This window comes from Danio rerio, chromosome 12 (assembly GCF_052040795.2).
Source record: "Danio rerio strain M-AB ecotype USA chromosome 12, GRCz13ab, whole genome shotgun sequence".
NCBI lineage: Eukaryota > Metazoa > Chordata > Actinopteri > Cypriniformes > Danionidae > Danio > Danio rerio.
In genome coordinates this window covers 14,371,041-14,386,681 of record NC_141032.1, presented here as the reverse complement: position 1 = coordinate 14,386,681, position 15,641 = coordinate 14,371,041, and the positions used below count along the sequence as shown (strand labels likewise).

Sequence of the window (15,641 nt, the reverse complement as noted above, 5' to 3'; positions counted from 1 at the left end):
AAGGCAGTTTTCCTCTTAGATTTTAATTAAATTTGATTGATCAAAATGGCACATTTGTGTTTTTTTAGTCTAGTTTGAGTTCAGTTTGGTCGAACCAAACACAAAGACCAACAGCCAAATCGAGGCCTTTGTTGAATAATTAATTAAACCTACTTTCCTGTTCATCAAGTGTGTTAATGCAGCATAAACTGTCATAAACTGTACATTTTTGCAGCTCATTATTGCTAATTTACAGAGCTTCTAAAGAGACATGGTCATGGAAAGAATACAGGAGAAAAAAAAGAAAACTATTTTGAAAATCTCACAAAGTATTGCTTACTTGCAAAACATTTTTTGGCTCTTGGTGTTGGCTCGCAAAATCTGTTAAGCTCAGAAAAACACGTCAGGCTCTATTTTGACGCAACCACTTTCAGGGCGTGTCAGAACGCATTTTTGCTAATTTACGGACGCATGGGCTAAAAGGGTTGAGTTTATTTTCTTAATGAGTTATAGGTGTGTTTTGAGAATAAACCAATTAGAGTCTCATCTCCCATTACCTTTAAGACCCAGATGCGTCGCGCCAAGAGCGCATTCGCTATTTACAGGACGCAAAGTAAGTCATTTGATGCATTTCACAATGGGCATTTCACAAGCAAACAGTTAACAGTTGACAGTTTTTTTTTAACAGAAAACTGTTAAACAGAGCATCTACTGCGTGAGAATGAGAGATAATGGAACTACTTTCACATTCGCTCTTGGATAGGGAAACCTTTATGCACAGACATCAATTAGTCTATAAATAATTAATTTCGTTTGTTAAGCGCAAAGATTTGTTTCAAAACTATTTCTAAATTCAGTTCTAATTTTTAGACTACTGAAAAATCTATTATAGTTTCTCAAAATAGCGACGTGCCAGCGGTCCGCCTCAGAACGCCTTCCTTTTTAGACCAGAACGCACAAATGACCTATGGGCGCACAAATGAGCGCTAATGCATTTGCTATTTAAACAGCGTAGCGCAACGCCTCAAAACAACTCTTGCGCCAAGCTGAATTGCGCCGTGTCTTGCGCCACACTGCGCCGAGTGTATGATAGGGCCCTTCATGTTCACTTGCGTCTTGTGGTGGTTGCATGTTCACTTGTGTCTTGTGGCGGTTGCGATGTACAACCATCTGCATTCACTAAGGAGTGATTCAAAGTTTTCTAATACATTAAGTGATAGCTTAATAAAAATAGGACCATAATATATACAATCTTTCATTTCAACCTCCTATGGTTAAACATTTGGTGACTCAGTTTGTTTCTGTTTGTCTGCCAATTTGCTGTGTCTTCTGATCGCTATAAATTGGCATGGGAATAGAATATTGAATTTAACATTTCAAATGATACCTGGGAAGAGTGGCTGAAGCAAATTCATTCCTGTTCTATTGACGCAAGATTACAACTCATAGAGTTTAACGTGGTACATAGGCTACATTATACCAAAGCTAAACTCAATAAAAAAAATCCTTCAGTTTCCTCGTTAAGTGACAGAAGCAAGAGCTCAGAGGGAACATATGCTCATACTTTTTGGTTTTGCCCTGAGATCTCTGATCTCTGATCTCTTGCAGTTTTATTCAAATGTTTTAAGAGAAAACATTGGTCCAGATTTAGAATTAGTCCTGTTCGGATGCTCTGACCTTGTGTTAGCATGGTCACATAATCAACAAATGTCTATTATGTTAGGTATGGTGGTGGCTAAAAGGGAGATCTTGATGGATTGGAAGTCCATTTTACCACCTACTTTTCATAAATGCTTTCATCTGAGAAATATTGCAAAGTTACGAAGTATGCTATCCATCTCAGATGCAGAAAAGTTAGTCCATGCTTTTATGACTTCTCGGCTGGATTACTGTAATGCTCTGTTCACTGGTCGCCCAGAATCATCTTTTAATAAACTTCAGCTAGTACAAAATGCAGCTGCCAGAGTTCTTACCAGGTCTAGAAAATATGCTCATATCACCCCAATGTTATCCTCCTTACACTGGCTGCCTTTTGTATTGATTATAAAATATTGCTTCTTACCTATAAAGCTTTAAATAATCTAGCTCCTGTTTATCTAACCAACCTACTGTCTCTCTACAATTCAACCTGCTCTTTGAGATCTCATAACTCAGGACTTTTGGTAGTACCTAGAATAGCAAAGTCGAGTAAAGGAGGTCACGCCTTCTCATTTATGGCTCCTACTAATGTCCGAGGCTCAGACACACTCTCGCAGTTCTTTTTAGTAAAGCATACACTTAATGCATCACATAGCAGTATGATGCATAAATGTGCTCCACACAGGTTTTTGCATCTCGTTTATATACCAGGAGCTATGATAATTATTCTCTTTGTTCTCCATTTCCACCTGGGGATACTCATTCCGAGGCCACCAGAAATTCTGCAGGATTACTGATCTGATCCAAGACCTGTGAAGAGATGATCCCAAGGTTTCCATAATCCCGGACCTGAATCCTGAATCCTGAGCAGCTACTGTGGTGGTCATGGAGGAGTGTTGAGCATGAGAGTGATTCATGTGAGACTCCAGGGACTGTTGAGTCTTTGCTGACGTCAGCGTTCTCCAGCCTCCGGCGTCTAGACTGCAGTTCTGCACAAGAGGTTTGGCCATAGGAGAAATGGTCATGCCCAACTGAGCTGGTTTCTCTCAAGGATTTTTATCCTTCACTTTCGCCAATTGGTGAAGTTTTTCTCACCGGTTACTGGTTGCTGTTCTTAAGCTTGAAAAATTTGTTTCGCAAGGACAGATGCTTTTAAAATTTTTATTTTAAAATCTGAAGCCTCTTCCTTGCTTATCTGTTTAATAGTTAAAAGTAGGGCACTTATAATTTATGGACAATTTGACTTTCTTTGATGATGTGCATTTTGGATTATATTATTATATTAAGTGTTAAATTGAGACAAAATTTTGTACCCTATTAAGAAATAGTTGCAAATATCCAAATAGATGAACGCACATAATAAAAAGGCCACCACTCTCAAGAATTAATTATAGACATTAAATCATTAGCCAGAAGCTACATTTCATATATTGTATTTTATATATTGGAAGAGTTGAATCAAAGCTGAATTATGAATATTAATACAACTCAGTAAAATACACATTAGTTATGCAATAAATGTTCAAGCTTTGAAAAGAGGTCTTGACACAAGCATTTGGGTCATTTTGGTCACATAAAAAATATATAATCCTGAACTACAAAATTTGCAATTTTAATTGTGTATATTCACCGTCGAAACTGTACAAAAACCTTCATTTTTGTAAAGCAGTTCAACAAAAGAAAAAAAAAAAACATGCTTGCAGTAAAAGTGTTTATTTGAACTCAACAGATTTTGTGAGAAAATATAAATAGGAGGTAAATGCTTAAGTTGGGGAAGGGGTGGTTGTATATGAGGTTGTCACTGGGAGAGCAAAAATTTTCAAGAGATTGTAAAAAAAAGTTCTTCGCCTTCAGCATCTTTTCCATGTCCATTTAGAGAATCCATATTAATTTTGGACAGAAAATATTGTTTTTGACTTTAACTAAAACAACAAAACTAACAATACATATTTTTCTATACATTTAAGTATATAGTTTAAATTTGTAGTTCACCCAAAAAATACTTTCATCATTTACCAGAGATGGGGACTCGAGAGTCACACGACTTGACTAGAGTCAGACTTAAGTCACAAAGTTTAAGACTTGAGACTTGCTTGACAAATATCCAAAAAAGACTCGACTTGACTTGGACTTGGCTGTCATGACATGAGACTTGACTTGGACTTGAGTTAAATGACTTGAAAAAAAAAAAAAAAAAAAAAAAAAAACAAGAAACCATTTGAGACCATGTATCTCAAAAATCTTTAACGTATGTGTGAAATAGACTATATAAATTATCTGGAATCTAAAGGTTCAAAAATGCCTTTAGAGTTCATTCTTAGCAATTCATATTACTAATAATAAAAAAAAAAATATTGGAGTTATTGAAATGCATAAAATGTCTTTGAGGAAGATGCTTGCCTTGCCTTGCCTTACGATTGGTTTTTTGATTTAGGGTCTCGTTTAATTAATATTATAATATTTTAATGGCTTTTAAGTAAGCACACACATTCCCCTGAGCAGAAAGCCATCTGATTCACTAGTGATGAAAGTGTCATTTCAAATGACAGTTTATATACTGTGTGTGTGTGTGTGTATATCTATATATATATATATATATTTAGATTGACTCGAAAGTGACTTGCTAGACCAAGCTACGACTTGACTTGATGTGACTTAACTTGACTTGACTCTGACAAAAATTGACTTGACTTGCTTGAGACTTGAAGGTTATGACTAAGGACTTGCTTGTGACTTGCACAAGTGTGACTTACTCCTACCTCTGTCATTTACTCACTACTCAATTAACCTGTTCATTTTTTTCTATTGAGCACAAAGGAAAATATTTTAAAGAAAGCTAAAATCCTGTAACCAATCTCTTCCCTTTTTATTACTATAGATGTCAATGATTTCAGCTTTATTTCAAATCTCTTCTTTTGTGTCTTTTTATCAGACAGAAGAAAAAAAGTCAAGAATTTGTAAACATCGAATACATTTTTGGTTTTCAGTCCTTTAACAGAAAAGATCATAAAAAAATCTACAAAAATAACGTAAATGGATCAGATGATAACGTGATGTTCACCTGTTACTATTCGCTTGGGCTCATTTCTGGGAAGCTGACAGGAATCTTGTCTGAGAATAACTCTCTCCTCCACTTCAATCACCTCCTCATACAGTACATCCGGCATACACACTTCCTAAAACAACAACGCATACTTTGAAACACACACACACACAGCATCTACAACAACACAAACATTTTATTATTTAGGTATTTCATCAAAGCAACTTGTCTGTGGATGAAGCAGATTTTCTGAAATGATGTTATTTTGACATATTTTTTGTCATTATAATGACATTTTTTGATTGCAAAGCCATGACACCATATAATCATACATTCTTGATTGTGGTTGGTTTTCCCTGTTGGGAAGAGGTAAAAAAAATATTCTTACTCTTGATCATTAATCAGTTGCAGTGCAAAAAAAATGCTTATTTTCAGTTTTCTCTATGGATTATAGCGTATGTGAGAGAGAGAGAGAGAGAGAGAGAGAGAGAGACCTTTACATTCACATTTACATTTAGCAGACACTTTTATCCAAAGCGACTTACAAATGAGGACAGTATATATATATATATATATATATATATATATATATATATATACTTGCCAACAGGGAAAAACACCAGCAATCAAGAATGTATGATTGTAGACCGTCATGGCTTTGCTATCAAAATTTTCACTATGATAAAAGTTAATGGGGAAAAAACTGCCACGAACATAATAGAAGGGTAGTAAATTTAAACAGTACATAGGGATTAAATGAATTTAGCACAGTTCATTGGTTTATCAAATTGTAAAACTACACTAAATAAAAGTATAATTTATAATAATAAACTATACAAAATTTCACTCTCTTTTGTTTTAGAGACAAGTAAAAATGGTTGCATATAGTATTCCTGTTTAAATTTTTACAGTAACATGATAAAATTATAAATAGTAGTAACATAAAAAATAATAATATTAGGCAATTGGGAACTGTTATGTTCCCAGTATCTCATTCATGGGATTTTGCAGACTCATAGAGGCTTAGTTAAAATGGTGACTGTTATTTGTGCTGTTAAAAAACATATTTAAAAAATACGTGTTTTTAACAAATCACATTTTAGAGCAAAGTGTAATTTGTTAAAATAGCCAAATTTCTTTCTAGGAGGTCCATAATCACATAAGAAAAACTCTAATAATTAACTCACCAGGGTGGTACAGTGGCTCAGTGGTTGGCACTGTTGCCTCACAGCAAGAAGGTTGCTGGTTCGAGCCCTGGCTGGGCCAGTTGGTATATGTGTTTGCATGTTGCATGGATACTCCGGTTTCCCCCACAGTCCAAAGATATGCGGTATAGGTGAATTGAATAAGCTAAATTTTCCTTAGTGTATGTGTGTGAATGTGAGAGTGCGTGAGTGTTACCCAGTACTGGGTTGCAGCTGAAAGGGCATCCACTTTGTTAAACATATGCTGGATGAATGTGCAGTTCATTCTGCTGTGGAAATAAAGAGACTAAGCCGAAGGAAAATTAATGAATAATCAAAATAATAAACAAATAATCTAAGTCATTATAACGGTTAAGAAATACTTAACATTTTATTTCCGTGAAAGAAAAAAAACTTAGATTTTTATATTCCACAAAAACATAACATTTCAAAGTAAAATAATCAACGTAAGAGCAAAAAGACAATGCAACACAATTATCAACCCATTATTCTGGCTATTAGAAACTGAGTAACTAGCTTGGGTTAGACACTCATAAAAAAAGCTCTTTTCTTTAGAACAGAGTTCATCTTTTCAGTTACAATCTAACTTGATTATGTAGACAACTCGTCTCTTAATATAGATCAGTGCTTTAACCATGTTCACTTTTTAACCTACAAATTTTACAACAATATAAGTTTTAAAGTTTTATAATATAGAATTCTTAAACATATTTAAATAAGTATACTTTTAAATTACTATTATTCAGGAGCAGTTTATTTTTCTTAAACAGTTGTTAAACAGGTTGTTCTTGTTCACTTCCGTTCATTGAAATCTCTTTCTTTTCAAGTCTGGAACTTCTTTTCCTGTCTGTCTATTGTATGATCCAGTAGAATTTGAATGGATTCTATTGTCATTGTCATTGCTTGGTCTTACTGAAAAAAGTCAGTGGCTGGATTAATAGTAGAATAGCTAAGCAGAATCAGGGCCGGATTAACCAATGGGCCTTATGGGCACAGGCCCAGGGGCCCGTGCGCACTAGGGGCCACTGCGAGGGGGGAGAAAAAAAGACAATTTCGGAGTGTCTTTTTAGGCTAATTGCAAATAGCGCATCCAGTTGGACTAAGCTATTCAGGGTTTACGCCTATCGATGCCTGATTGATAGAGACAAGATGAATAAAGAGCAGTGAAATAATACAGCCGCAGTGGCGCACCTTGTAAGGCACACAGCACCAACTTTTGACGCGATTACACATAACATCGGTTCGAATCCACCATCAGTTGAACTCGTGCTACTTTTTTTCTCCCCATTACATATCAGATTGGAAATATATTTATTTTTAACAGGAAAGAAACATTTTTTAAAAATAATGCAAATGTGATATAAAGTCTCAAGTGTCTCGTGGGTATTTAATAATGTTTAGCCTTATTATACGCGCCTGCCGCGCCTCCCTCTCTTCAAAAACTCTATTGCTCAGACAACTGTATTTCCTCTGAGCAAAAAAATCGCGATCACATATTAATATTATTATTATATTTAAATTGCCTTTCTTTCTTTAACTAAACAGAATGCTGTAATTGGTCAAGCGCGGAAACGTCAGTTTTGTAATAACCCGCACTAAACTGAGCGGACTTTATCTGTCATAGATCAAAAATGAGTGGACAAGTGGATTTAGCAAACGCGAGAGAAAGAGGAGAGGAGGCATCTTTATTGAGGCATTTTCCATACACACCTTCTTTAAACAGACCCGTGATCAGGAGAATGAGGGTACAGAAGAAGACGTTAACTTTAAAAGATGAGAAGCTAGCATTAACCAGGCGGAGGAGGCTAACGGCAGCGCAGCGCGGACTGGATTCATCGTGTTAGAGACAGACAGAAAGGGAGAGAGAGAGGGAGAGAGAGAGAAAGGCCAAGAAGAGGAGAGAGAGGGGAGAGAAGAGGTATAGTGTCTGTGATTTCGGATACTTTTAGGTTTATAATCAAGTTTTCATCACGAGAAGAGTAGAGAAAATACAGGGAGAGGAGAGAGAGAGTAAATCAGTGTTTGTATTATGAAAGACTCAGATTCATAGAACTCAGATTCATAGAACTGGATTGGAGAAGCATTGTGCGTTATATGCCATGGCAATAATATGCTTTATAAGTTTGTAAAAGCAATACACTAAAATACCCTTAAAAAAAAAAAAAAAAAAAAAAAAAAAATATATATATATATATATATATATATATATATATATATATATATATATATATATATATATATATATATGTAGTTTTATTAGTATTTCTATTTAATGCTTTGAAAAATAATTTAAATCTTTGCAGACTATAAATACATATGTACTATATATCATTTATTTAAATATGTGGGCAACAAATTATAGATTAATTTTATTTAAAAATTATTATATTATTCTTATTTTTTAAATTCAACTATTGGGGTGCGGCCAGGTAGGGGGCCCTACAATACAATGTGCCCAGGGGCCCCTGAGTTCTTAATCCGGGCCTGAGCAGAATGCATCTCTAAAGGCATTGGCACATCTGCCTTTACATACACATGAACTCTAATGAAATCGCAATCTGCAGGGTTTAATGTAGAGTTGGCCACCCTTTGCAGCTATAAAAGTTTTAACTTTTCCTGGGAAGGCTTTTCACGTGGTTTAAGAGCATGATTATAGGAATTCTTTAAGAAGTGCATTTCTGATAATTAAAAATGTGTTTTTTTTTGTTTATACTGTCCTAACAAAAACAATCATGGTAATTTTTAAAATTTACTCTTACAAGAATTTATTAAAATGTATTATAATTTACACAAACATGTTAAGCAGCACAATGTTTCTTGAGCATCAAATCAACATATTAGAATAAGATCTCTGTAAGTAATAATGTTGAAAATACTACTACAGAAGTAATTTATTGTGTAGGAACAACTATTTTGTTCTGAGGAAACGAGTTATTTTAAATAACAATAACACTTCATAATATAATTGATTTTACTGTATACCAATAAAAGTGCAGCCATAATCAATTAGTAAGTAATGCACATTTATATAACATATTTACTGTGTATTACCATCAGTAATGGGAATAATGGCCGTATAAATAAATGGCGTTACAAACAGCGATAGTTTTTCCAGTAATGAGTACATTACAATTTCCCCCATAACAACGTTATTCCCATTACTGACAATAAATTGCACGTTACTATAATTGAGAACACTGAAGCGGTTTTCATGTGAGCAGAATCTCTCTCAGCTGTAGGACCTCTCTTTCTCTGATGTGTGTGTGTGTGTGTGTGTGTGTGTTTGGGGTCGAGGCGGGACACATTACCAGCCAGTGATGATGATTGGTGTGTCTGTAAACATGCTGTAACTGAGAATGTAAGGATTGGCTTAGATAGAGTATTTCCATCATTTGCCAATCAGACGCAGAGGAGTGTAGGTTCACACACAAGCACAGTCAGTCGCACACACCAACGACCAGATTCGGAACTATAGCAAATGCAAACAAGTTTATTCATTCATACAGTCATTTTATTTTCAGCTTAGTCCCTTTATTAATCTGGGATCACCACAACGGAATGAACCGCCAACTTATCCAGCATATGTTTTAAGCAGCGGATGCTTTTTTAAAAGAATTGCTTTAGTTAATTTCCCTGGTAATTAATTTCTTTTTATTTAATTATGTAACTAAATTCTGTAAAGTTACAAACTTGGTTACTATTAGTGAAAAACTAGTAACTATAACTAATAACTCTTTTAAAGGAACGTGCCCAACTTAATTACCATACACCAAAAGTACATTACAATTATGAGAGGGGGTCTCTCTAGTCTTCACACCACCATCAGTGTGCAGTATGCACCTGGATGATGGGACGACACTGACCACAAACCAGCTGCAGGAGGAGGAGAGACAGTGATAGAGCTATTTCAGTGGATGGGGATAATTGGGACACCATGATGGGTAAGGGCCGATGGAGAGAATTTGGCCAGGACACACGGGTTACACCTTTGCTTTTTACGAGATGAGCTATAGGATATTTTATGACCACAGAGAGCCCTTAGTTTATAGTCTCATTTGAAAGAAGGTGCTCACTGATGGGTGTTCTCATCACTACACTGGGGCATTAGCACCCACACGGGACCTAACAACAATCTAGTTTCCCTATGTGGCCTCCCATCCAGGTACTAACCAGGCTCAGACCTGCATGCTTAGCTTTAGTACGCAACTTTGGTCTTGGGCTGAAGGTTGATATGGCTGTAGGATAAAAACTAGCCCTTAAAAAATTATTATTAATAATAATAATGAAGATGCGGTGGCGCAGTAGGTAGTGCTGTCGCCTCACAGCAAGAAGGTCGCTGGTTCGAGCCTCGGATGGGTCAGTTGGCGTTTCTGTGTGGAGTTTGCATGTTCTCCCCATGTTGGCGTGGGTTTCCTCCGGTTGCTCTGGTTTCCCCCACAGTACAAAGACATGCAGAGCAGGAGAATTGGGTAGGTTAAATTGTCTGTAGTGTATGAGTGTGACGTTGGATGTTTCCCAGAGATGGGTTGCGGCTGAAAGGCCATATGCTGCGTAAAACATGTGCTGGATAAGTTGGCGGTTCATTCATCTGTAGCGACCCCAGATTAATAAAAGGAATAAGCCAAAAAGAAAATGAATGAATAAATAATAATAATCATACCAGCGCTGAACTTTTAAACAGAAATATAATGATTAGTTGACAAAGCTTGGGCAAAAACAACAGATACATCCTCTGTTGTCATACTGTATATCTTAGTTTACATGCGTATTATAATAATGAATAATAAAACAATAGTTCAAACAACTGTTTGAGGGAGATAACTGAGTCGCAAAGGATCTATTGTGTTTTGATTCAGTCCTCAATAAGACATTCACTAGTTGCTACTGATGTAGTATAGGGGTTATTAAATGGTATTAAAACAATTAAGTCACTGGGAAAAATCTACATAGCAACCAAAACTCACCAAATCAAAAAGGTTAGGCCGTGCTTGGGTTCCGATATGTAGCAAGTCCTTAAATCCACTTGTCACCAGTAGTGCTGTTCTTTCACCCTGTCGCTCCAGTAGCGCATTAGTCGCCACCGTAGTGCCCATTCGAATCCAGCCAATCTGAGAAGTGTCTACAGGCTGATCTCGTGGAAAGCTTTTTCCTGTTTCCTAATCATTGCATCAACACAACAGACAGGTAGAATTACATTATGTGTGCCTATACTAATCAAATTAATTTTCATTATTGAAAACCTAGGTGAAAATATTTGCTAAAAATCTATTTCTCAATGGTTAAGATGCGATGACACTGACATCATAAAACATTTACTCTGACTATATAACTATTATGACATGATCCATGATGTCAGAGCTATGTCAAGTGTTCACCCCACTATGACATGTTTTACTCGCAAAAGGACATTTTTCCCTAGTCCACAAAACCAGTCATACTGTACATGTAATCTTTTGCAAATTGAATTGGTGAGATAATATTTTTAGATCAATTTTTTTGTGTTTTTAGTCTTTTAACGTGTCCAAATTATGTTATTAGCAATGCACATTACTAATCAAAAATAAGTTTTGATACACTTAACAAAATTTTCTCACTGGAGGAGATCTTTTTTTGTAACATACAGCTGCTTTTGTGGTCCAGGGTCACACTTGTGCCTTTACTGTAAGTGTATAAACTGGCAATCAACCTGATCACTCTGCATAAAGGAAACATGATGATCTATAAGCAACAACGAATATCTTGGAGACATTTTTAGTGATTTACACTACATTATTATGCTCAAATGAGAGCGTAATACATCCTGTTTACTGTGTGTTGCTTTTTTGCTTCACGTAGTAGTTTCTGCTATTTGTTGTGTCAAAATTAGCAATCAAATCTAAACATGGGTCTTACATTTATGGTATGGAAATCCATATCCATCATAGGACATTTTTAATTTTTTCTTACAATGTACAATGGAAAAAGTAAGAAATGTGTGCTGAGATTTTTTTGCAAGTCCAAGTTTACATTCCACAGTTTTAATTTCACATCTTAGTTTACCATTGGTTTTTAGAATTATTTTACCCCGATTTTCCCTTTCTTTATTGCCTTCATGGCTGAAACAAGCTTCTATGATAGTATTTGTGGCAACATCTGTGCCACAACACAAAGTCTTTTTGTTATTATTTGATTAAGAAAAGGAACTTTGACATTTTGCAATTTCATTAGTAATATTAGTAATTATTATAATTAATAATAATAAAAATAATAATACATAAAGTTGCTATTTAAAATAATAATTACAAATGAAAATGTTCTCTGCAGTACGCATCTATAACCAAACATGTTAGTATTTTTTTGCTCACCTCCTCAAGTACTCGCCGGATGCCCTCAGTAGGGGCATCTTTGTAGTTCTGGGGGTCGTGTGACAGCAGTTTTAAAACTTTCTCTCTACCATCAGGCAAACGGGCAAACACATCTGTAAAGGTTCCTCCACGATCAATTGCAAAATCAAACTTCCCTTTAGTTTCTGCCATGCTGGAAAACAAATTGCAATGAGCACCACATGTAAATGTGACACGCAAGCAGGATCTAAAAGCTTGTTCCCATACAACATGAAACAATAATTGACTTTAAAAAATAACAATTTCACATATGCATGATTTTCTGTTAATTTCTGAAGAATATATGAATAATACATCAGTGCTTTTATTCCACACAATTAAAAAATATTAAATTTGTGTTCAAAATTTTTCTTTTCTGTTCCAATGACTTTCTTTACCATTGACATCAATGATATTTTTTCTATACTGTGAAGGATAGCTTTGAATGTGACAGCGTTATGGATGTGACATTAACAGTAAAACTTAAAACATAAATTCACAGAGAAAGCACACAGTATGTTAACATTATATTGAAACATCTGTTTATATTTTCCAAAACTACTAACCACAGAGTTATGGGATCAGAAAAATATCACTCTGTAAACATATATTTAACATTTTAAATGAGTAAAATCAACATGTTATTTATGTGACCAAAAACTTCTCTGAGTTTACAGTATACAACATACTTTGTAGGAATTCTGTGAATTACTGCACAACCCAAATGAAACATTGCTAATCAAAAGGATAAGAGTTGGCTTTCTATAGAACCGACATGATTGAGTTTATTTTATTTGACATTTTTGCATTAATTTACTGAAAAGATTGACAGAGACAATTTTGAGTATTTTTACAGTACTGTAAAACACAAGCCTACACAATAAAACTTAGAAAGGATTTCGCTATTTTGGTGAAAACTATATATCTTTTTCATGGCAGAGTTGACATGGTTGCATGGAATTGCTCGGAGGTCAGTAAAAAATTAAAACATAAGGTTGTGTAAATGATGACAAAAATGTCATGTTTTTCCATCTGTTTAAATTTCTACTAAACAGGACAAAGACCAAATGCACAAATAAGTGAAGGAAGAAAATATACAGCAATCGTTGTAAATGTATGAAATGAGCCAATTTTAAGTGATGACTACCATAAATATCACATCATTCACACGAATATATATATATATATATATATATATATATATATATATATATATATATATATATAATCGTTTAATGCTAAAGTTTGGCCACGCCTGATAATTTTCATAAATTATAAAGGCCTTTCAAATCAGCAAATTCATTTGTATTTTATACCCTTGGGAAAAAGCAACATTTCAGTTCTGACATAACATATTTTTAATCAATAGATGCAATGTAATTTAAGTCTTAACAAAAACAGACAGGCGCAACAATTTGGGCATCCCAAAAGAATGACATCAACCTTTTGTATAGCCACTTTTTGCTGAAATAACAGCCTGTAGACGCTTCTTAATCAAGAATAATTGCCTGAATTCTTGCTGAAGGCATTTTAGACAATTTTTTTTCTGCAAATTTCTCCAGTTGAGTCAGGTTTTATGGGTGCCAAGCATGAACGATCCTTTTCAAATCAAAACATATATTTTTGATAATAATGAAATAATAATGTCTCCAATGAAATGACTGTTCTAGAACATTGAATCGTGTCTGAGCATGAATTCCTTGGTATATCTGGAACTGTGCTTTGGGTCCTTGTCCTGCTTAAACATCCAACCCGGTCACAACTTTAGCCTCTTGACTGACTCCAGAACATTGTTCTTCAGAATCTGCTGATACTGGAAGGAATCCATGCAACTTTTAACTCTGACAAAGTTTCCAGTACCTGTGCTTGCCACACATCGACAGATGATGCAACCTCCATCATATTTTACAGAGAGCAGGTTCTTCACCTGGAATGCTGTTGTCTTCTTCTGCCATGCCTATGGTTGTGGCATCTGTCCACAGTATATTTTTCCAAAATGTTTCAGGCTTGTCCAGAAGAGCCTTTGCATACCTTACATAACTCTTCTTGTTTGCAGAACACAGACAAAGTTTTTTCTGCATCACCTTCCATTGAGCTGTTCTTTGTGAAGAGTGCGCTGGACTGTGGAATTATGTACAATGACATTATCAGCAGCAAGATATTCCTGGAGCTCTTTGGAGGTGGCCTGTGGTTTGTCTGTGAGACATTCTATTCTTCGCCTTTGGCTTTCAGATATTTTTTTTTGGTCTAGCACATCTTTTCTACACAAGAAAGGATCCCGTGGCCTTTCTATTTTTTTACTGTGCTTCTGAATGTGGAGATGGAGACTTTAAATCTTTGTGATAGCTTTTTGCATCCTTCTAATTCATGTTGATGAATCATCCTAGTTTTAAGTTTATTAGGAAGTTATTTTGAGGTTTGTTACTTTCAGGTTCACAATAAGGAGAAGCACAACTAGCAATCAGCTATCTTAAATATCCTTTTTATTATTGGTTGCACCTGTGTTTGGATTGTTAGTGTTCACAGAGTCATTAAAATCATTTTTTTGCTCAGCATTAGGTGACTACAGATTTTAAAATCTACATAGAAAAGAGAGTGCCCAAACTTTTGAATGGCCTAGTTTTCAGTTTCAATTTAATTTCACACATCTCAATACTGCTACACTACATATGTCTAAAAAACATGACATTATCTAGCTTTTACTAGAAACTGAATGGCATTTCACTGCAATCTTTTATAAAGAAAGAGCACATTATTATGCAGCCACACATTTTGCATGAGACTGTATATATATGTATATATATATATATATATATATATATATATATATATATATATATATATATATATATATATATAAATAAACACACACACACACACAAATAATCTTAATTACATTATTACACATCTGGAAATCTAAACCAAAACTATTTCGTGTAATAACAAACAGTAATAATAAATAAAAATGAAGTTCCTCTTCTTCATACATGTTAAACATAAGGTTAAATATACAGTCATACCGGTTAAAGAATGTGCAAATAATAAATCACTAATGTTAGTTTAATTCTGCAAAAATGGAATGAAGTTACGACAAAGCCGCTACCTTAGTGTGTTCTGTCTGCAGATTATCTCAGCTGTTATAAAAAGTTAAAGACTAAAAGCTTAAAGCACAATCCCTTAAACCTTAACGAGGCTAAAGATCACTGACTATCAAGTACACGTGTTGCAATGTTTCTGTTATTATATGTTTGTCTGTACGTGCACACGCACATGCATGTACAAGCACAAAAGCATGTTCTGCTGTACTTACTCAGTTAAAGAACGGATGAAACAAGTAATGAATAGATGACTCCTCTACTGCTGCAATGACTGTTTACAAACACGAATTTGGAGTACGCTTTGCTTCGGCGCACT

The 15,641-nt window shown here is 34.9% G+C and overlaps 1 protein-coding gene across 2 annotated transcripts in view; it reads right to left on the bottom strand.

Annotated features, from left to right (window-relative positions):
• oplah (5-oxoprolinase, ATP-hydrolysing) overlaps positions 1 to 15,641 on the bottom strand; it is a 65,575-nt gene extending 49,934 nt beyond the window's left edge. The window contains exons 1-4 of one of the 2 annotated variants that reach the window (XM_087274515.1): positions 15,538 to 15,641; positions 12,210 to 12,381; positions 10,830 to 11,021; positions 4,679 to 4,793 (exon numbers count right to left, since the gene is read on the bottom strand). In XM_087274515.1, coding sequence (XP_087130641.1) covers positions 4,679 to 4,793; positions 10,830 to 11,021; positions 12,210 to 12,380 — 478 coding nt within the window. In that variant the 5' untranslated portion in view covers position 12,381; positions 15,538 to 15,641. 2 annotated transcript variants of the gene reach the window in all.